Source organism: Pseudophryne corroboree, chromosome 1, assembly GCF_028390025.1.
Source record: "Pseudophryne corroboree isolate aPseCor3 chromosome 1, aPseCor3.hap2, whole genome shotgun sequence".
Classification (NCBI taxonomy): Eukaryota; Metazoa; Chordata; class Amphibia; order Anura; family Myobatrachidae; genus Pseudophryne; species Pseudophryne corroboree.
In genome coordinates, this window is record NC_086444.1 from 809,388,640 (window position 1) to 809,410,646 (window position 22,007).

Consider the following 22,007-nt stretch of genomic DNA (forward strand, 5'->3'; position numbering starts at 1 on the left):
ACTGGCTGCTTTATTTTTACACTGCAATTTAGATTTCAGTTTGAATACACCCCACCCAAATCTAACTCTCTGCACATGTTATATCTGCCCCTCCTGCAGTGCACATGGTTTTGCCCAACTGTTAACAAAGTTCCTGCTACGATCAACTCAGAATTACCCCCATTGTTGCCTATTGATATTAGGAATATTGTATGTTAGCATCCTAATCCCGTAGCCATTACAGCATAATCAAAACTAATGGATTTATTCATCTGTCGGCGGTGAAGTGGTGAAGTATTCCGCTTCCTATACTTAGAGTCCCAAGTTCGATTCCTAAAGTACGAATGCATGTTAGTTTTTTCCAGACACTTTATTATTTTTTTTATTTACATAAACCAGGGCAAAGCTTCAGGAGCATTTCTACTGTTAAGGTTCTATGCACCGTACGGTACACATACAATTCTGTAGCAGGGCAGACCCAATTGAAATGGCTACCGCCTGTGACTCCTTGCCCCATGGAGGCACTCTGCTACGGAGCAAGTAACAGCACAGATTTTGCAGGCTATGGGCCAATGCTGAAGGAGCGTCACAATCCCCTAGCTAAAATACACAGAGGCGATAGGGATAAGCGAGGTCTATGCACATTACGATACACCGGACTCGATCGCATTGCAAACTGACAAAATGACCATCGCCCGTGAACCCCCACCACATGGCATCGCTCGGATATGGAGTGAGAGATGGCATAAGTTTTGCAGGTCACGGAGCAATGCTGAAGGAGCGTCACAATCCCCTAGCTAAAATACACAGGGGCGATAGGGATAAGCGAGGTTTATGCACATTACGTTATGTGTTTTGGGGTTGATAATGTCGATATTATCTTAGACCGCAAAGCTATACCTCTAGATACACTATTACCGTGGAGCCGCTATGGCCGCTAGACTGAATACACATGCTACGCACTTTGTACGCTATTTGCGTACAGAGTCCTGCACGTGGTACGTACTTGGCGTACACACGCCGCGCTGAGTGTACAGAGTACACACAGCGAGCGCACCCACAATTGATAACCTTTAAACCTTGTTAATGATACAATGTAATGATATGATCACACTTTAAACCCTTAGCAGCAAAGTACTGCAACGATGTTATACCTTAAACCTTAAGTAGCGCTGACGGTATAAAGTACCCGCAGTGCGTACACCTTATCAATACTAATACACCTTATACAGATAAATACACTTTAAACCCCCTTGCAGGAAAGTGAGGACACCACACTGATTTGTAGTTGCAACCACAGGGTTCTAAGGCCTCAGTGGATTAATTCCAAAAGGTAAAACAATACAAATCATACACTACAGGCTAACAAGTAAATCTAAACAGAATAATGGCTACAGAGAATGTACATACGTGAGAATGTTTGCAAGCGCAACCCGAGCCAGTCCTCCGCTGGTCATACAGATAGCGTTCAGAGTCTTGTGTGTCCAAGCCTGCTGCAAGCTCTCTTTATTCACTTCATCCAAAACAATACAATGGTCACTGTAATCCCTTTCTCTATTGGACACAGAGATGTACCTTTTTATTACGGGAGAGGTCATAGGTTGATTTGAAAAGGTGGGCTATGTCTTTCTCAACTGCTCTTGTGGGTGGTCTCCTCTGGATTCCCCCCGCATACATAATGTACAGTAAATAAAATTTAAACCTATATTCTGCTTCTGCATCTAACTATCTTCAGGAACATGCGATTTTCCTCAAACCAACACCAGAATGTTTCCCTTAAAATACCCTACAGCTGGATACCAAACACCACCTTGTAACCTTGTTCTGTCCCCTCCTATCCTGTAAAGGTGAATCCCTTTGTTCTGTTATCATTTTAAACAGCTATTTCTTTCTGATGTGGTGCAGGGGGCTATGTGTACAATGTGCACTATTTGGGTTAAATATGTAATGTTCTAATAACCCTCTACGCGCTCACAAACTCCGCCGTAAATACCCATATCACGCGCATGATCGCCGGAGCGATCCTACGCAAATTGCGGATATGTGCACGAACGGAGGACTGAGTGCACGAGCAGCGGGCATGTGCATGGGGTTAGTACAAGGCATATGTATTACAATATTTTTCGACTTTGACAGGGTGCCAGACCCTGCACCTAGATATAGCGCTAGGGACCCAAATATACAAAGATGCCTTGATGCGGCTTTGGGGCTTATTCATACATTTGCACAAATATATGTAACCGAGATCTCTGATTTCTAATATAGTGTGGGATTAACATCTGGTTACTGTTATCATTCAGAGTGCAGGGGGAAACAGAATGTCTTTTTTTTCTTGCTTAGAATTACCCCTCCCTTTCAAGCACCTGCATGATATCACTAAGCTAATTAAGCATCTGCCACACTATATATGTCGGTTGTGAGAAGCGGAGAGGTTCCTGCATTAAGAGGAGGAGCAGGCCCTGACATGCCATATGGAGCATTATGGGGTTGCTCCAAGGTAGGTAGCGCTTAGCTTAGATATATTTAAGTAAGGAGCCATTATCATGTGGCTCCTTGCTGGTTAATCATAGATCCAGATTGGGGTAATTGAGGTGTGAGGTGTGGTGGCTCTGGACTGGCTGAGCTGGATGCCTTAAGTGTGGCATACCTTTACATTCTATTAACACTTTTCACACACTAATTTCTTTAACACTATTTCTCCATTTTAATTACATCTCATTTTTGTATCACCTTCTTAATAGCTTCGGCTTCCTAACACTAATTTATTAACACTATAGTTTTTTCACTGGTATGCTGCCCTGGGCTTTCTGGCTTATGCTGGTGTTTTGGGGTGCCACACCCTGCACCTAGATGTAGCGCTAGGTACCCCAAATATACAGAGATGCCTTGATGCGGCTTTGGGACTTATTCATACATTTGCGCAAATATATGTAACCGAGATCTCTGAATTCTAATAATGTGTGTGATTTACATCTGGTTACTGTTATCATTCAGGTTGCTGGGGGAAACAAAATGCCTTTTTCTCTTGCTTAGAAATACCCCTCCCTTTCAAGCACCTGAATGATATCACTAAGCTAATTGAGCATCTGCCACACTATTTATATATATATATATATATATATATATATATAATCAATGCAAATAGCCCGGCACTCCGCTGTCCCCAAAGGGATAAATGCTCCGGTGCCCTCCTAGGGTGGAATGACCCCAATATAGACTGAAAGGTATAGGCGGCACTCAAAAGTCTTGCACACTCGATTATGAAGAAAAAGCCATGTGCATTTATTGACGTTTCGGAGGACGAACCTCCTTCCTCAGAACACTTTGTTTGCACATGGCTACCTTCCAGTCTATATATATATATATATATATATATATATATATATATATATATATTAATATAGTGATGTGCACCGGACATTTTTCGGGTTTTGTGTTTTGGTTTTGGATTCGGTTCCACGGCCGTGTTTTGGATTCGGATGCGTTTTGGCAAAGCCTCCCTGAAAAATTTTTGTCGTATTCGGGTGTGTTTTGGATTCGGGTGTTTTTTTACAAAAAACCCTCAAAAACAGCTTAAATCATAGAATTTGGGGGTCATTTTGATCCCATAGTATTATTAACCTCAATAACCATAATGTCCACTCATTTCCAGTCTATTCTGAACACCTCACACCTCACAATATTATTTTTAGTCCTAAAATTTGCACCGAGGTCGCTGGATGACTAAGCTAAGCGACCCAAGTGGCCGACACAAACACCTGGCCCATCTAGGAGTGGCACTGCAGTGTCAGACAGGATGGCACTTCAAAAAAATAGTCCCCAAAGAGCACATAAAGCAAAGAAAAAAAGAGGCGCAATGAGGTAGCTGTGTGACTAAGCTAAGCGACCCAAGTGGCCGACACAAACACCTGGCCCATCTAGGAGTGGCACTGCAGTGTCAGACAGGATGGCACTTCAAAAAAAAAGTCCCCAAACAGCACATGATGCAAAGAAAAAAAGAGGCGCAATGAGGTAGCTGTGTGAGTAAGCTAAGCGACCCAAGTGGCCGACACAAAAACCTGGCCCATCTAGGAGTGGCACTGCAGTTTTCTAGCGAGAGGATGAGTGCTTCCATCCTCATGTGAAGCTGAACCACTAGCCATGAACATAGGCCAGGGCCAAAGCCGTTCCTTGCCACTCCGTGTTGTAAATGGCATATTGGCAAGTTTACGCTTCTCCTCAGACGCTTTTAATTTTGATTTTTGGGTCATTTTACTGAACTTTTGTTTTTTGGATTTTACATGCTCTCTACTATGACATTGGGCATCGGTCTTGGCAGACGATGTTGATGGCATTTCATCGTCTCGGCCATGACTAGTGGCAGCAGCTTCAGCACGAGGTGGAAGTGGATCTTGATCTTTCCCTATTTTACCCTCCACATTTTTGTTCTCCATTGTTTAATGTGTGGAATTATATGCCAGTATCAATAGCAATGGCCTACTACTATATATACTGCGCACAACTGAAATGCACCACAGGTATGGATGGATAGTATACTTGACGACACAGAGGTAGGTAGAGCAGTGGCCTACTGTACCGTACTGCTATATATTATATACTGGTGGTCAGCAAACTGTGCAAAACTGAAATGCACCACAGGTATGGATGGATAGTATACTTGCCGACACAGAGGTAGGTAGAGCAGTGGCCTACTGTACCGTACTGCTATATATTATATACTGGTGGTCAGCAAACTGTGCAAAACTGAAATGCACCACAGGCATGGATGGATAGTATACTTGACGACACAGAGGTAGGTAGAGCAGTGGCCTACTGTACCGTACTGCTATATATTATATACTGGTGGTCAGCAAAATTATGCACTGTACTCCTACTATATACTACAATGCAGCACAGATATGGAGCGTTTTTCAGGCAGAGAACGTATAATACTGGTGGTCACTGGTCACTGGTCAGCAAAACTCTGCACTGTACTCCTCCTATATAATACTAGTGGTCCCCAGTCCCCACAATAAAGCAGTGTGAGCACAGATATATGCAGCACACTGAGCACAGATATGGAGCATTTTTCAGGCAGAGAACGTATAATACTGGTGGTCACTGGTCAGCAAAACTCTGCACTGTACTCCTCCTATATAACACTGGTGGTCCCCATTCCCCACAATAAAGCAGTGTGAGCACAGATATATGCAGCACACTGAGCACAGATATGGAGCGTTTTTCAGGCAGAGAACGTATAATACTGGTGGTCACTGGTCAGCAAAACTCTGCACTGTACTCCTCCTATATAATACTGCTGGTCCCCAGTCCCCACAATAAAGCAGTGTGAGCACAGATATATGCAGCACACTGAGCACAGATATGGAGCGTTTTTCAGGCAGAGAACGTATAATACTGGTGGTCACTGGTCAGCAAAACTCTGCACTGTACTCCTCCTATATAATACTGCTGGTCCCCAGTCCCTACAATAAAGCAGTGTGAGCACAGATATATGCAGCACACTGAGCACAGATATGGAGCGTTTTTCAGCAGAGAACGTATAATACTGGTGGTCACTGGTCAGCAAAACTCTGCACTGTACTCCTCCTATATAATACTGCTGGTCCCCAGTCCCCACAATAAAGCAGTGTGAGCACAGATATATGCAGCACACTGAGCACAGATATGGAGCGTTTTTCAGGCAGAGAACGTATAATACTGGTGGTCACTGGTCAGCAAAACTCTGCACTGTACTCCTCCTATATAATACTGCTGGTCCCCAGTCCCCACAATAAAGCAGTGTGAGCACAGATATATGCAGCACACTGAGCACAGATATGGAGCGTTTTTCAGGCAGAGAACGTATAATACTGGTGATCACTGGTCAGCAAAACTCTGCACTGTACTCCTCCTATATAATACTGCTGGTCCCCAGTCCCTACAATAAAGCAGTGTGAGCACAGATATATGCAGCACACTGAGCACAGATATGGAGTGTTTTTCAGGCAGAGAACGTATAATACTGGTGGTCACTGGTCAGCAAAACTCTGCACTGTACTCCTCCTATATAATACTGGTGGTCCCTAGTCCCCACAATAAAGCAGTGTGAGCACAGATATATGCAGCACACTGAGCACAGATAAGGAGCGTTTTTCAGGCAGAGAACGTATAATACTGGTGGTCACTGGTCAGCAAAACTCTGCACTGTACTCCTCCTATATAATACTGCTGGTCCCCAGTCCCCACAATAAAGCAGTGTGAGCACAGATATATGCAGCACACTGAGCACAGATATGGAGCGTTTTTCAGGCAGAGAACGTATAATACTGGTGGTCACTGGTCAGCAAAACTCTGCACTGTACTCCTCCTATATAATACTGCTGGTCCCCAGTCCCCACAATAAAGCAGTGTGAGCACAGATATATGCAGCACACTGAGCACAGATATGGAGCGTTTTTCAGGCAGAGAACGTATAATACTGGTGGTCACTGGTCAGCAAAACTCTGCACTGTACTCCTCCTATATAATACTGCTGGTCCCCAGTCCCTACAATAAAGCAGTGTGAGCACAGATATATGCAGCACACTGAGCACAGATATGGAGCGTTTTTCAGGCAGAGAACGTATAATACTGGTGGTCACTGGTCAGCAAAACTCTGCACTGTACTCCTCCTATATAATACTGCTGGTCCCCAGTCCCCACAATAAAGCAGTGTGAGCACAGATATATGCAGCACACTGAGCACAGATATGGAGCGTTTTTCAGGCAGAGAACGTATAATACTGGTGGTCACTGGTCAGCAAAACTCTGCACTGTACTCCTCCTATATAATACTGCTGGTCCCTAGTCCCCACAATAAAGCAGTGTGAGCACAGATATATGCAGCACACTGAGCACAGATATGGAGCGTTTTTCAGGCAGAGAACGTATAATACTGGTGGTCACTGGTCAGCAAAACTCTGCACTGTACTCCTCCTATATAATACTGCTGGTCCCCAGTCCCCACAATAAAGCAGTGTGAGCACAGATATATGCAGCACACTGAGCACAGATATGGAGCGTTTTTCAGGCAGAGAACGTATAATACTGGTGGTCACTGGTCAGCAAAACTCTGCACTGTACTCCTCCTATATAATACTGCTGGTCCCCAGTCCCCACAATAAAGCAGTGAGCACAGATATTTGCAGCCACCTGAATAAAACTGAGAGGACGCCAGCCACGTCCTCTCACTATCATTTCCAATGCACGAGTGAAAAATGGCGGCGACGCGCGGCTCCTTATATAGAATCCGAATCTCGCGAGAATCCGACAGCGGGATGATGACATTCGGGTGCGCTCGGGTTAACCGAGCAAGGCGGGAAGATTCGAATCTGCCTCGGAACCGTGTAAAATGGGTGAAGTTCGGGGGGTTCGGATTCTGCCGAACCGAACCCGCTCATCACTAATATATATATATATATATATATATATATATATATAGTCCAGCATGTCAGGCGGCACTCCGTTTATAATGGTAACTGCTAGTAAAGCCGGTGCCCTCCAGGAGGAATTAGGGCCAAGCCCCTCCAAAATGCACAAACACCAGTCAGGCGGCACTCACATTTATCGCCGTGAGTGCCGCCTGACCGTGAGTGCCGCCTGACTGGTGTTTGTATATATATATATATATATATATATATAAACAGAAAATTGGTTCCATGTATGTATTGGAAATATTCTCTCTGGAAACAGCGGAGCTTAAGTTTTGTCCGGATACAGTGCAGGTTGGATAAAGTGAAGGTTGGAAACAGTGTGGGTTGGATACACCAATAGTGCACTTACTGTGATGGTGGTGTCAGCAATTCTAGTGGTGTTCTCAGTGTGGGGGGTGATGGTGGTGTCCTCAGTGTGGGGATGCTGGCGGTGTTGATGTGTCAGCAGGGGACCTCAGTGCAGGAGTGCTGGCATAGCAGGGGTGCCGTCAGTGTCAGCAGAGTAAGTGTGCCAGCAGTGAAGGTGGTGTTGGTGCATGGTTGCCGTCGGTGTCCTCAGTATGGGGGTGCCATTGGTGTCCTCAGTATGGGGGTGCCATTGGTGTAGGCAGTGCAGGGATGTCAGCAGTGTCTGCAGTGCAGGGCTGCTGATGGTGTAGTCAGTGCAAGGGGGCAGCAGTGCGGGGGTGCCTTCAGTGTCCTTCATTCAGGGTTGACGATGGTGTCGGCAGTGTACGGGTGCCAGCGGTGTCCTCAGTGTGGAGGTGTCAGCAGTGCAGGGGTTGCTGAGGATGTCCTCAGTGTGGGGGTACTGGCAGTGTCCTCAGTGTCTGGGTGCCAGTGGGGTTGGCATAGTGAGGTTGCTGGCAGTGTCAGCAGAGTGGGGGACCCATTGGTTTCAGCAGTGCAGAGGTGCCAGCAGTGTTGGCAGTGTGGATTGCTGATGATGCCCTCAGTGCTGGGGTGTAGCAGTGTGGGCATGTCTGCAGAGCAGGGGTGCTAGTAGTGTCCTCAGTGCGAGGTTGTTGGCAGCATCCTCAGTGTGGGGGTGCTGGCAGCATGTGGGTGTTGCTGGCAGATTTAGCACCAGGGGTGGCGGTGGTGTCTCGGCGGGAGGATGGGTGGCAGCCACAGCACTTACCTTTTTCAAAGTCCCATTGAATTCAGTGGGTTACCACTGATTGGCTGAGAGCTATGATAGACATCTTTCTTAGCCAATCAGCGGTAAGCCCATTGTATTCAATGGGATTTTGCAAATTGGTGCCTGAGGCAAAAAACGCAAGATCTAACAATTGGATCTCGTGGTTTTATTTCAGTTAGGGATCTGGCACAATCAGAGAGACCCAAGCTGTGTCTCAGATCTCCATGGATCCCAGAAGTTCGGGTGGGCTTGGTTCTCTGAGAACTGAGCCCACTCATCTCTAACTATTTTATAGAATGTACAGGTAACCTCTACACTTGTCCTCTTTAAAAGGTTTGATAAATCTCCCCCTTTGAGTGTACAGTGTGTAGACTTAACCACAGGAGCTCAGAAGCAGCAGTAAAGTCAGCAAATGCTCTCACCATACCTTTAGACTGAGAGCAATTTGGTGCCCTAGTGTAGTTAATGTTGTTTTTTCTGTTGATAAGTTATGGGAAAACTAACCACCGAGTAACGCAATAACTTTCCTGTTAACTGTGTTCTCTGGAAATGATCATATTAAAAATGTAAATGCAATGCACAGAATTTCACTAAACAATAGATTCTCTAAATAGTACCTTTTTTGATGGAATTCTAATTCTCTTAGCTTTGATTGAGATTTTATCTAATGCATTTCCAGAAAATTGATTTAGCAATTTAATGGAATAATAGTGGGGGGAAATCTAACAGAGAATTAGTGACACTGTATGAGTTCCAGAAGTTTATTTTTTCAGATGATTAATTGTCATTAAGTGATACAAGAAGCCAGTACCCCATAGTAACAAAATGACAGTTGATTATATTATTCAGTGACACATATTGTATACTACAGATTGGTATTATACATATATAAAATTGAGCTTTAGTTATAATCATTGCCAGTGGATTATTATTGCTGAATACTACAATGAAAGCATACATAGATACATTTAAGTGGAAATTGCAATGGTTTGTGTTATAAATGTTTGGCAATGTCAAAACTAATTTGGATGATTAAACATTTTGACAACTTTTTAAATGTAATGGTTTCCTTTTAAATATATAATATATGTATGTTTTTGTGGGTTAAACTAAATATGCTGTTAATACTGTAAGTCCTCCATTTATGTCAGAGATGAGGAAAAGCAATGACAAAAGGCCTAATTCAAGGTTGATTGCAAAACAAAATTTTCCTCTAATGGGCAAAACCATGTGTACTGCAGGAAGGGGGGGGGGGGGCAGATATAACACGTGCAGAAAGTTAGATTTGGGTGGGATGTGTTCAAACTGAAATCTTATGTGCAGTGTAAAAAATAAAGCAGTCAATATTTACCATGCACAGAAACAATTTAACCCGCCCAAATCTAACTCTCTCTGCACATGTTATATCTGCCCCACCTGCAGTGCACATGATTTTGCCAATTAGGGGAAAATGTTGTTTTGCAATTAACCTTGACTTATGCCCGAAGCCCACAAGCTTACTGACATGGGGGGTCATTGCGACCCGATCGCTCACTGCAGTTTGTCGCAGCGCAGAGATTAGGTCAGAACTGCGCATGCACCAGCGCCGCAGTGCGCCATCGCATGGCAGTCGTCGCTGCCTAGCGATTGCCTCTGAAACAGAGGCGGTCGCTGGGTGGGAGGAGGCTGAATGGCGGCGTTAAGCCGTTGTTTAGTAGGCGCAGTCCGGCCAACGCAGGCGTGGCCGGACCGTTGGGGGGGCTTGCCGCAGCGGCAGCGACACACAACTCCCGGACAACCGCAGGAGCTGCGCTGTCCGGGAGTTACTCCACAGATACAAAGGCATCGCCGCTGTGCGATGCTTTTGTATTTGTGCGGGGGGGGCGGCACTGACATGCGGGGTGGACTAGCCCTGTGCTGGGCGTCCCCCCGCATGTCAGGGAAAATGATCATAGCTGTGCTAAATTTAGCACAGCTACGATCAACTCAGAATGACCCCCATGATCTTATACTGTAGGTCATTTTAGCACAGTTACATTATATTTATTTATGATACAGGCACAGTTTAGTGCAGAATGACAGAGCCCTCAGCGTGAGAAGCTGAACAGGCAGAGTAGATAATGGATTTCAATGCAGAATGCAATATAAATTCAGTAGTGATACTAAGTATTAATGGAAGAATGAGATTTCATAGAGTAACATATGCTAATAAACATCCAGGGGCTCATATTGAGCATCATTTCAGTCATTTATTGATTAGTGGGAGTCCACAGAGGCTTTGTGGTCTCACAATATTTATGCAACTTTGGATTTGGTGGTGGCACTTGTTCTCTAGATTATATTTTCCATGGCATGCCTTCTGTTGCATCTATGCTCATTGTTCAGTTGAAGCACATAGTTGCACATAAATGTATAGAAAACGAAATATTAATATGGTTTTCATGTACCCTTACTGCCATGAATTATTTAAGACATAATGTAGGACCACAATCCACAAGTCATACAAGGCATAATTAAAGTTCACCTATTCAGAGTACTCTACAGTAAAAACTATGTATCGGAATGTTGGCAAATGTTCAGTATATCTTGAGGCTTTGGGAAGGGAATTCACAGCAAAAAAAAAAGTTTAAAAAAAAATCACTACCGGGGGGCGTTCCACTTGTAAGAGATCAGATATGCAAATTTCCTTAAGCACGTCATCCCTCATATCACTATTTACAGTAAACAAAAACCTCACACCTTTTTCATTCTCATTTTGTCTTAAAATTCAAAATGACGTTAAATTTACAAGAACGTTTGTTACTAATGAAATTGTTTTACCAAAACACAAATTCAGCAACAGAAGCTTTGCAGAGATTTCGGTTGATCAAAGATCTTTTTTTTTCATAATTTTTTTTTGTTGTTGTTGTGAATTTCCTTCCCATGGCCTCATTCATACTTCCTGAAACGTTGGCAACAATATGATAAGTATTTTTTGCTGTAGTCTGCTTGGAATAGGTAAACTTTAAGTATAGGCACCCTATATTTTTTCATTTGCCAACATACACCCCCAGAGAAATGACAGAACACAACTAAAGCTTCTATATGAGAAAGACACAGTAAACAAATGTAATACAGACTAGTAATCAACTGAAAAGGGAAAGAAGACAATCAAAAACTGATGCAGTGTCTGAAAAAATCTAAAACAACTCCATATGTTTTTCCAAATTAAGGAACATTTAAAAAAATATTTTAATGTTTCTTGATGAGAATAAATGCCTTTAATATTAACTGTTTCCTTGGGTGGTCACCATGTTTTATTATCCTGCCATGGAACGTGCTGCACTGTGGCTTTCCTTGTGTCATTTGCAAATAATTGAGTTTTGAAAATGTAGATGATTGTTATTAAAAAGAAAAATGTTTTACCTTCTTTTTATTTGGATTAAGTATATTTAGTTTCAACATAAATTACCTTATGCTATGTCACATCTCTTCTATCATCTCACATGACCATCTACATTTGTTTTCCATGTAACAATGCAGTAAAACTTGCTATATTAGAAATGCCAAAAAATCAAATTAGTTTTACAAAATGCTGGGGAGAGTCCAATGGCAAATTAACTTATGGAAACTGAAGTGGAAATTCTGACATTCAAACTTAAAATTTAGTAGGGTTTAGTAAAATTAAAATGCAAAATTTGGCTCAAATGTGTTGTAATGATCCTGTGATCCAGTCGGTCCCACTGGTCCAATGTTGCTCTGCTATTTAGATTTAAGGTAGCCAATTTAAAACACCCTTTTTGTTTTCTCCATGCCCTAGCCCGTGGGCTTTTAATTCATGATAGGTGTCAGAATGGGACAAAAACTTCGCTTTATATTGTATATCCTCTGAGAAATCTCAATAAATCTTTATGTACAGTATCTCAACAAACACCATGTAGCAATCTACATTAAAGGTGGCGGACAAGCTTTAAACAAGTCAAGTACAAGCCCTACAAATTTATAAAGTCAAATCGATAAAGGAGCACCATCCAACATTTCAAGTGAAAGGATTGATAAAGTGGGTGTGTCTGTAACACAGAATGGACATTGTCACATCCCCAGGGGCAGGCGTAGGCTGCTCTTTATCCCTCTCTGGTCCTCTCCAGTCACACAACCACTGTCATGTGCACCAGTGGCAGGTGTACAGCAGTGCAGCACTGAATAGGACACACCTCACTACCTTTCTGACTAATCAAATCATGCAGTTCTGATCAGTATGTTGGGAACAGAGTCAACAAATCTGGACTGTGCCTCCAAGGTTTGGAGGTATGGTGGATATGCCTACTCTCTTATAAATACATTGTTTTCATTAATACATATCAAAATATTTGGCAAGGTCTAATTTATAATTTTTTACTTGACAGTCTCTGATGTTCTGGAATTGTTCCTGAGTGACTGCTTTTGCTAATTTTACTGTCTCTCTGCCCTGTTTGTTTTATAATATATATATATATATATATATATATATATATTCTTTTATTGGGGATTGCTGTATTATAAAGCAGCCACTGGATGTCTCTGGATGTCACTGGATGTCTCCATATGTGTTGTAACTGATTCTGGTAGACTTAATTATATTTTAGTATAGTACAGTATAGGATCTACTCCCTGCAAGTTTGCTTTAGTATAATTATTTGATGCTTTTAAGTAGGGCTGCACATATTCTGATCACCCTACAGATGTGCCCTAGTCTTCCCATTCTGCCTGTTTCTCTATATATACTAGTTACAGGCCCATCAAAATGACAGAACAATATAACAGTAATGTCAGTGCTGATGAAGCAATACTTGAATCTAGTGGCCGTCGGCATGCAAAACACTTGAATTTCCCCGTAGAGCTGAGGAGCAGGGTTAGCCTTTTATTATATAGGACATATATACTGATTTAAAATTAGAAGCATGCAGCATGCAAGAAGATTATTCCCGTGCATGTAATGTTTGCATTGCAACATTGCATCAGATCTATTGTAACACACAAAGCTGCTAAATTTGCACCTAAAGGGCCCTACACACTGGCCGGTGTGTGCGGCCAATATGAACAATATCGTTCCGTAATGAGCGAGAAATTGTTCATATCTTTCAGTGTGTAGGAACCAACGATGAACATTGCGCATCCCCGCAGTCATTCATCATTGGTGCCGGCTCGTTTATACCTGCAAGCCAATATGGACAGTATCATCCATATTAGCCTGCAGGGCTATGGGGCAGGGTGACGTCAGGGAGTGAGGAAACTTCACTCCCACCTGTCAAACCTTCCCCTCCCCCACCGCCAGGTCATCCGTCGGCCGCATCGGCCATCGGGCACCTTGGCAAATGTGTAGGGGGCATAACTTTTAACCTTTGTAGGATGTGTTATCTGACGTGTGTTTCATTTGTGACTTAGAGTTCAAGTTATCAATTTGCAGCACTAGTAAATAATTTTTTTTGCAAAATCCTTTATAGCCACAATTTACTAAAGAAAAGTTTTGATGCTCAGCTTCCCAGTGATATTGGCTAGCACTGTAAGAAGATACTTACCACTTTGTTGGGCGATCCTGACACGTGTGTACCCTGGTTTGGGTTTTTCTGAGGGCCCCCAGCTTACCTGGCAGTCTTTGTATATGCACAATGAGGCAACCCATCCCACTTCCGGTGCCCGAGTAATTTCTCAACATCCACAATGACAATTGCTCTTCAGATGCTACAGTTTATCTAAATGCTATTTAAGGGCAGGAACACTGGTCATATTGAATCCAAATGCAAAAACAAGACAATCATTTGGGGTAACAACTAACAAGAGGATCCAGTAACAGGTTTCTACATTTTATAGGAACACATTTTTCTGATGCACAGACACCACCGTAATGTAAACATTGAAATGTACATATGTTATTAAGACAGTCACAATACTGTATGGCATTTCTCTTATGACTTATTTATACACAATCACAATTGAGAGCCAATGTATTAAAATGTGTATGTGGTGAAGTAGCAGACAATGTGGTCAAACCATAATACAGTATATACTATCTGACAATGTGTAAATGAGAACTGAGAAAATAAGGTGTATATTTTCACAGGCATTTGCATCCCGGTTGCTGAAACCATCTTGACTGCTCTTATACCCGAACTTGAAGGACGTCCAAAAAAAAACAATCACATGTCTAATAAGGATCTAGGGTGGCAGAATCTTGGAAGACATCATTCTAAAATACCCCATATAAAAGGTATGATATGAAATGCAGCAGAAAAATGGAACCAGACATTCGACCTTGATTATTGTTTTTTGACGCTGAAAGCATGTTAGAGGTGAATGGTGTAAAATGTTACCAAAAACTATCTACATTTTTAAATTATATGAAACACTGGCTACAGTCTTGCCATTAGGAATAGGTATCATGTATATAATAATGGCAGCAGTAAGTGTAGGGTGGCAACAATATACCAATGAAACTTTATATAGAGTATGGGGGTCATTCCGAGTTGTTCGCTCTTTGCCGATTTTCGCTATGCTGCGATTTGTTGCAAAATGCACATGCGCAAGGCACGCAGGGCGCATGCACTTAGTTATTTAACTAAAAACTTAGCAGTTTTGCTGTGGATCCTGCGGCGCTTTTCAGTCGCACTGCTGATCGGTGAGTGATTGACAGGAAGTGGGTGTTTCTGGGTGGTTACTAAGCGTTTTCCCGGTATTGGCTAAAAAACGCAGGTGTGTCAGGGAAAAATGCAGGAGTGGCTGGATAAATGGGGGAGTGGCTGGCCAAACGCAGGGCGTGTTTGTGACGTCAAACCAGGAACTAAACGGACTGAGCTGATCGCAGTCTAGGAGTAGGTCTGGAGCTACTCAGAAAATGCAAAGAATTATTTAGTAGCAGTTCTGCTAATCTTTCATTCGCTATTCTGCTAAGCTAAGATACACTCCCAGAGGGCGGCGGCCTAGCGTGTGCAATGCTGCTAAAAGCTTCTAGCGAGCGAACAACTCGGAATGAGGGCCTTTATGTCAGCTAGAGGTGTGTGTATCAGCCCAGACAAAGACCACAGTCATGCATAATAGCCGGTAGAATAAATGTAGGATAGGGCTATGAGGCTCAGAAGAAAATTACAATTTCTTGCCGGGACTACTGTGGAATACATTTAATGTTTTGTGCAATGTAATACAAGTACTATACTTGGATAAGGTTCCTCTCTTTGCAAGCCTATTGTACATTGCTCATTAATTATCAATCATGATTTATCATTGCTATTTTCTTAATTAGTTTATAGACAGCAATAAAGTAACTAAAAGAAAGTTAATTGTTAAATAAAATGTAACCATGATACTAAAATGGAATTCATTCCTACACAGAAACTGATAATGCATAAGGGCCCTCATTCCGAGTCGTTCGCTCGGTATTTTTCATCGCATCGCAGTGAAATTCCGCTTAGTGCGCATGCGCAATATTCGCACTGCGACTGCGCCAAGTATCTTTGCTATGAAGATAGTATTTTTACTCACGGCTTTTTCATCGCTCCGGCGATCGTAATGTGATTGACAGGAAATGGGTGTTACTGGGCGGAAACAGGCCGTTTTATGGGCGTGTGGCTGAAAACGCTACCGTTTCCGGAAAAAACGCAGGAGTGGCCGGAGAAACGGGGGAGTGGTTGGGCGAACGCTGGGTGTGTTTGTGACGTCAAACCAGGAACGACAAGCACTGAACTGATCGCACAGGCAGAGTAAGTCTGGAGCTACTCTAAAACTGCTAAGTAGTTTGTGATCGCAATATTGCGAATACATCGGTCGCAATTTTAAGATGCTAAGATACACTCCCAGTAGGCGTAGGCTTAGCGTGTGTAACTCTGCTAAATTCGCCTTGCGACCGATCAACTCGGAATGAGGGCCAAGGTTCAGAAAATCTAGTTTTATCAAACCGTAAGTTTTAATGTACTTTGATATATGGATTGTAAACCATGTGATTTACTAAAGAACAAACCACACATCAAAGTGCATCAAACCATCCAATCTGAAAACACAATGCCGTTTCTTCCACATGCAATGTTTCAAGTGGAGGTTTGCCAATTCGCAGCTTATAAGTTAAAAAAAGATTGGTCTGAAGGAAAGAAAAGTAAAGAAATGAAAGAAACAAGCTCTACTTTAAATTTCCTAAAAGGACAGCCTTTTCAGCATCGTGACTAGGTGGTGGTGGGGGCGGAGGGGCTTCATTCTTAGGGGTACATTTACTAAAGCTTCTAAAAATGAAAAGTGATGTTGCCAATAGTAATTAATCAGATTCTGTCTTTCATTTCTCTATTGCATCCTGGAAAATAATAGACAGAATCTGATTGGTTGTTATAGCCAACATCACCACTTTTTATTTTTAGTAGCTTTAGTAAACTGACTCTCCTGGTACCCGTATGGCAGACAGCAGAGTCAATTTAAAACAGGAGTGGTCTTGTGTGAAAACTTTATATGGGCCCCCTCCCCCTGACATACAGTGCCTTAGCTGTTATCTCCTACACATGCATTGGCATTGACAATAATGTAGTGTTGGTTCCATATTTGCAGTGATTTCTTCAGAAATAAGGTACCAGCATTACTGTATATTTCTGAAGAATAATCAGAATAATTTGATCGACAGCTGCAGAGTATGTAGCTGCAATGGGGGGCTCAGGTGAAGACACTGCACCCGTTATAGATAGGCCACTGCCTGGCTGGTCACCAGAAGGGTAATACTCGCAATATATAAGGCACACACTGCAAGTGCTTCCAGCACATGTGTGGCAGTGCATACTTGTAATGCTGTTGTCATGTCCCCAATAAAATAAATATCATTGCCCCAGTAGTTAGTTATTAACATATTTAAACTGCCCAATAAGGATATGAAAAATCATAAAAAATTGCTTTTGGGTTTTGGTATAAATGTTAATTTGCTCCCAGTACATTCAGTATCAAAGGGTGCTGCCACTTTGAGAAATATTAATACGGGAGCTTAGTTTATGGTTCATTAAATAATAAGACTGATAAATAGTTGCCATACTATATTCTGGTGTTTTTGTGGTGGTTTCTGTAGGGTCCATAAAGACATGTTATATAGTTATAAAATACTGTTTGTTTATGACAGGATGTATTAGTGTGAGTGCATATAGAAACATTGGGCCACAGAGATGTACATAAATCCATTAGTTTATGTACACCTCCTATGTCAGTACTGCTTTGTATGAGCAAGACCTGTACTGCACATGTGCAGACCGCAGAGCCGGATTAAGGCTATGGGTGGCCCGGGGCACTTCAAATAGTGGGGCCCCTAATAAAGAGGTAAACAGAAGAATTAAATGAATATATATATATATATATATATATTCATATAAATCATACATATCACTATATAAGCATCCCGTGTAATGTATATTTATATATATATACTGTATATATACTATATATATATATATATATATATATACACACACACCACATATATATATATATATATATATATACACAGTATGTCTATCCCAGAGCCTACAATTTAAATTTTTAGTGACGGCAGTAGCCTTACTTGCAGGGCAGGGACAGCTGGTGAATCTATCTCCTCCAACTTGGCTCCAAGCCACAGAGTCGCTTCCTCCTTTCATGCAGCCTGCTCACCCAGCCAGTGACTGAGCTGCAGACTGCTCCTGTGCACACACTATTGGACAGCTGAGCCGTCGCTCAGCTACCCTGTCCTGTGATGCGGCGCTGGCACCGCGGCTGTGAAGCAGTGACCTGAGAGCACAACCACAGATCGGATCACTATAAGAGATCCGATCTGTGGCAGGCATCTGGGTGTCCTTTATGAAAAGGGTGCCCAAGGTACTTACCCCCAGGGACCCCCCTTAATCCTGCTCTGGCAGACCGGGTCATCACACACAGTGCCGCCTAAGTCTCAGACATTTAGGGGTGGAGAGGGGGTGGCTATGAAGACCTTTTTCAGAATGTATCCTGAGGGTTACCCAGATACCCGATGTTCATGCAGCGTGCTACAATGCTGCGTTTTCAGATGCAGCAGCAGATCACAGAAGCCGCCAGGATGTGTCTATTTACACAAGACACCTCCTGTGTCCAAAGTCGCAGCTGCTTTACAACTTGCATCCATCGCTGAACAGGACCTTTGTAATGCAAACTACAGCAATGTTGTTGTGTGTCACATTGAAGCATTACAGTTATTTTACTATCTTTTGCAAGTGCAAGGATTAGCACATTAATAAAATCAAGAAACAAAATTGTTTATTATTTGCAAATTCATTTTTAACAATGTATTTATTGTAGGACATGAAGGAGATCCTTGCCTAAGGTCCACCGACTGCATTGAAGGCTTTTGCTGTGCTCGTCACTTCTGGACCAAAATTTGCAAACCTGTGTTACGTCAAGGAGAGGTTTGCACAAAATTGAGAAAAAAAGGATCTCATGGTCTGGAGATATTTCAGAGATGCGACTGTGCGAAAGGCCTGTCTTGTAAAGTATGGAAAGATGCCACATATTCTTCAAAATCAAGACTACACATTTGCCAGAAAACCTAAGCATTTTTAGAGGAGCCATTGTCCCAGACTGTAAGTTTTCAGAATGGTACAAGATGGGCACATATATTAAGGACATCAGTACTGAGGAAAAAAAACATTGAACTTAAAGGGAATATATATATTTTGAACTGGAGCTATTGGAGCTTTCCTGTGTAAATAAACATTTTGCGACGGTGACATTTCTTAAAAATGACATTTACTATTGTAACAGTGCATGCTCACTGATTTTACAAAATGTATGATCAATATCTATGTTGAAATATTCTCTGTTTGTGTATTCTGTCAGAATGCTTTAACAAAATCCAAACATATTTTTTGAGTTTCCTGTGCATTGGCATTGTGGTTCTTTACATAATAAAAGGAGCAGATCTTGTCAAGGGAATACATCTATAGCATTTTCTTATGATGATCAATCATACCAGATCACAATTACATTATATCCTGTTCTTTGTCAAGAAAGTCTTTTAGAACACAGATATTTGGCTCAGCCAATTACTGGCAACTACCATGTGCATTTGAGAGCTCAATTATGAATACCAGATCTATGGAAGTTAGATATTGCTCAATCTGTGCCGAGCAGATCATTATTATTAAATTACACTAATTAGGAGGAACGCATGCCTGCTTAACACAGAGTTCATTGTAAAGTTTAAAAATGGTTAGTGCACATGTGTTTGGTGTCCGTTCTAACTTTCTACAGTGGTTCCTTGTGGTTTACAAAAATTAACATTATGAGAACATGGTATTAAAAATGACTGCAAGGCAGCGTATTATAATTTACAAGCAAAGACAATATCATCATAGGGGGAGTTTTGCTAGAGTAAAATCTGAAGAGTGTACACAGGATTACAGGAGATATTGATGGCTGCTTTGTCTTTGCACCCATCCCTTATTGAATTATATTTGTTTTTGTTTTGTTTTTTGTTTTTTACTCTTCACAGTTATTTATACTGTCAAATATAAAAGTACATGTGTCTGTCCAGTTTTGATCACTGGCTTTAAAAAAAATAAAATATCTATATGTGTTTTGCATTGTACATTACTGTGTCTTATATAATACTAATTACTAAGGGGAAAATGACAATTATGTATGGTACAAAATAACACATTACAAAAAATTAAAAAATGCCATTTTTAATCTCAAATGGAAGCAGAAGGCTCCCCCACAATTTTTTTTAACTGTATACATAGTTTAATGTAAAAATAAAATGTGTACACAGAATATCTATTATAATGAGGACAAGTGAATAGTTGTTGAGCACGGTTGTTAAACATATCCAAAGATGACTACTGTCACGCACTAGACTTAAGCTAGTAAAACAAGGGAGTGCATTTACTATTCAGTGCTTTTTAAAGCTGCAGCACCTTCAGCAGTATTGGCCACTGGATTTAAAAGGGCAATAATATTAAATACAAAAAATGTCCGGTTTTGTATTTAATATTATTATTATTTTAAGTCAAGCAGCCAAAGCTGCTGAAGATACAGCTACTTTGATAAGGATCACATAGTATACTTACCTCATGGACTTTTTAAGCGCCAGTCAGTCTTACAGGAGACTGTGATGGCACACTCTATTGCAGGCATGTCAAACTCAAAATCCCAACTGGGCCGAATAATCATGGTCTAAGTCTTGGGTTGGCCGCAAGAAAGAAAAAGTCTTAAATGCAATGTATGTATATAATGTGTTAAATCTGTGAATTATATTTCAAATCAATAAGAGTTTTTTATGTAACCTGGACACAGTGAGTGTTGCATGCTTCTTTACCGGAGAACTACAGGAAACCAAAGAACACAGAAAGAGATTCATATGCCAACTAATACAAAACACAAAATAAGATCTGTTGTAACCTTCCACCAGAACACATATACAGCAATGGGAACTATATACACCACATCATGTACACTCCATTCCCTGCAGGATGTGCCCCCTTTATTTCATGACTAATAATATATTTCAAACATTGTAATATATTTTAAACATCTCTAAGGGGCTAATTCAGAGCTGATCACTGCTGTGCCTTTTCGACAACGGGAGATCAGGTCTGAACTGCGCATGCGCCGCAGTGCGCATGTGCATGCCAGAGATGCAATTGGCAGCTCAGCCCAGCGATCTCCTCTGCCTGATTGACAGGAACAGGCATTTGCTGGGTGGGAGGGAGTGGGCTTGTGGTGTTCGGCCACCATTTTGGGGGTGCGGTCTGGCCAACAAAGGCATGACTGGACCCTAGTGGGGGAGGGCCGCTGCGGCTGCATGATGTCACACGTAGACGCTGCGACCCGAGATGCAACAAGCAGCTCCCTGCCAGAGCGCAGGAGCTACACAGGTAGGCAGCTACTTATCAAGTACAAAAGCATCACCGCTGTGAGATGTTTTTGTACTTGTGCGAGGGGGAGGGGTAGGGCCTGGCATGTGGGGCGGACTAGCCCTGTGCTGGGCGTCACCCCACATGTCAGAGTGAATGATCGTAGATGTACTAAATTTAGTTCATCTATGATCAACTCTGAATTACCCCCTATACGTGATTTCTCTGTCTGCTGCCTGTCCCCTTGTAGGTGATATCAGAAAAAATATTCTTCACCAAGCAGTCTAATTTTTGTATGCAAACTGTAAAAACCAGCATATGAACATTAGCCTCTTGTATTACTACTACTATTATTATTATTATTATTAGAGATGAGCGGGTTCGGTTCGTCGAGATCCGAACCCCCCGAACTTCACGTGTTTTACATGGGTACGAGGCAGCCTCGGATCTTCCCGCCTTGCTTGGTTAATCCGTACGAGGCCGAACGTCATCATCCCGCTGTCGGAATCTCGCGAGATTCGTATTCCATATGAAGAGCCGCGCGTCGCCGCCATTTTCACTCGTGCATTGTAGATTGAGCGGAGAGGACGTGGCTATGTTCTCTGACTAAAAAGATCAATA

At 42.1% G+C, this 22,007-nt stretch overlaps 1 protein-coding gene across 1 annotated transcript in view; it reads left to right on the plus strand.

Annotated features, from left to right (window-relative positions):
* Positions 1-20,108, plus strand: part of DKK2 (dickkopf WNT signaling pathway inhibitor 2) — a 197,028-nt gene extending 176,920 nt beyond the window's left edge. The window contains exons 3-4 of the mRNA XM_063919210.1: positions 14,630-14,776; positions 18,832-20,108. Coding sequence (XP_063775280.1) covers positions 14,630-14,776; positions 18,832-19,082 — 398 coding nt within the window. The 3' untranslated portion in view covers positions 19,083-20,108. The remainder of the gene's footprint in view (positions 1-14,629; positions 14,777-18,831) is intronic.
* The last annotated feature ends 1,899 nt before the right edge of the window (positions 20,109-22,007 follow it).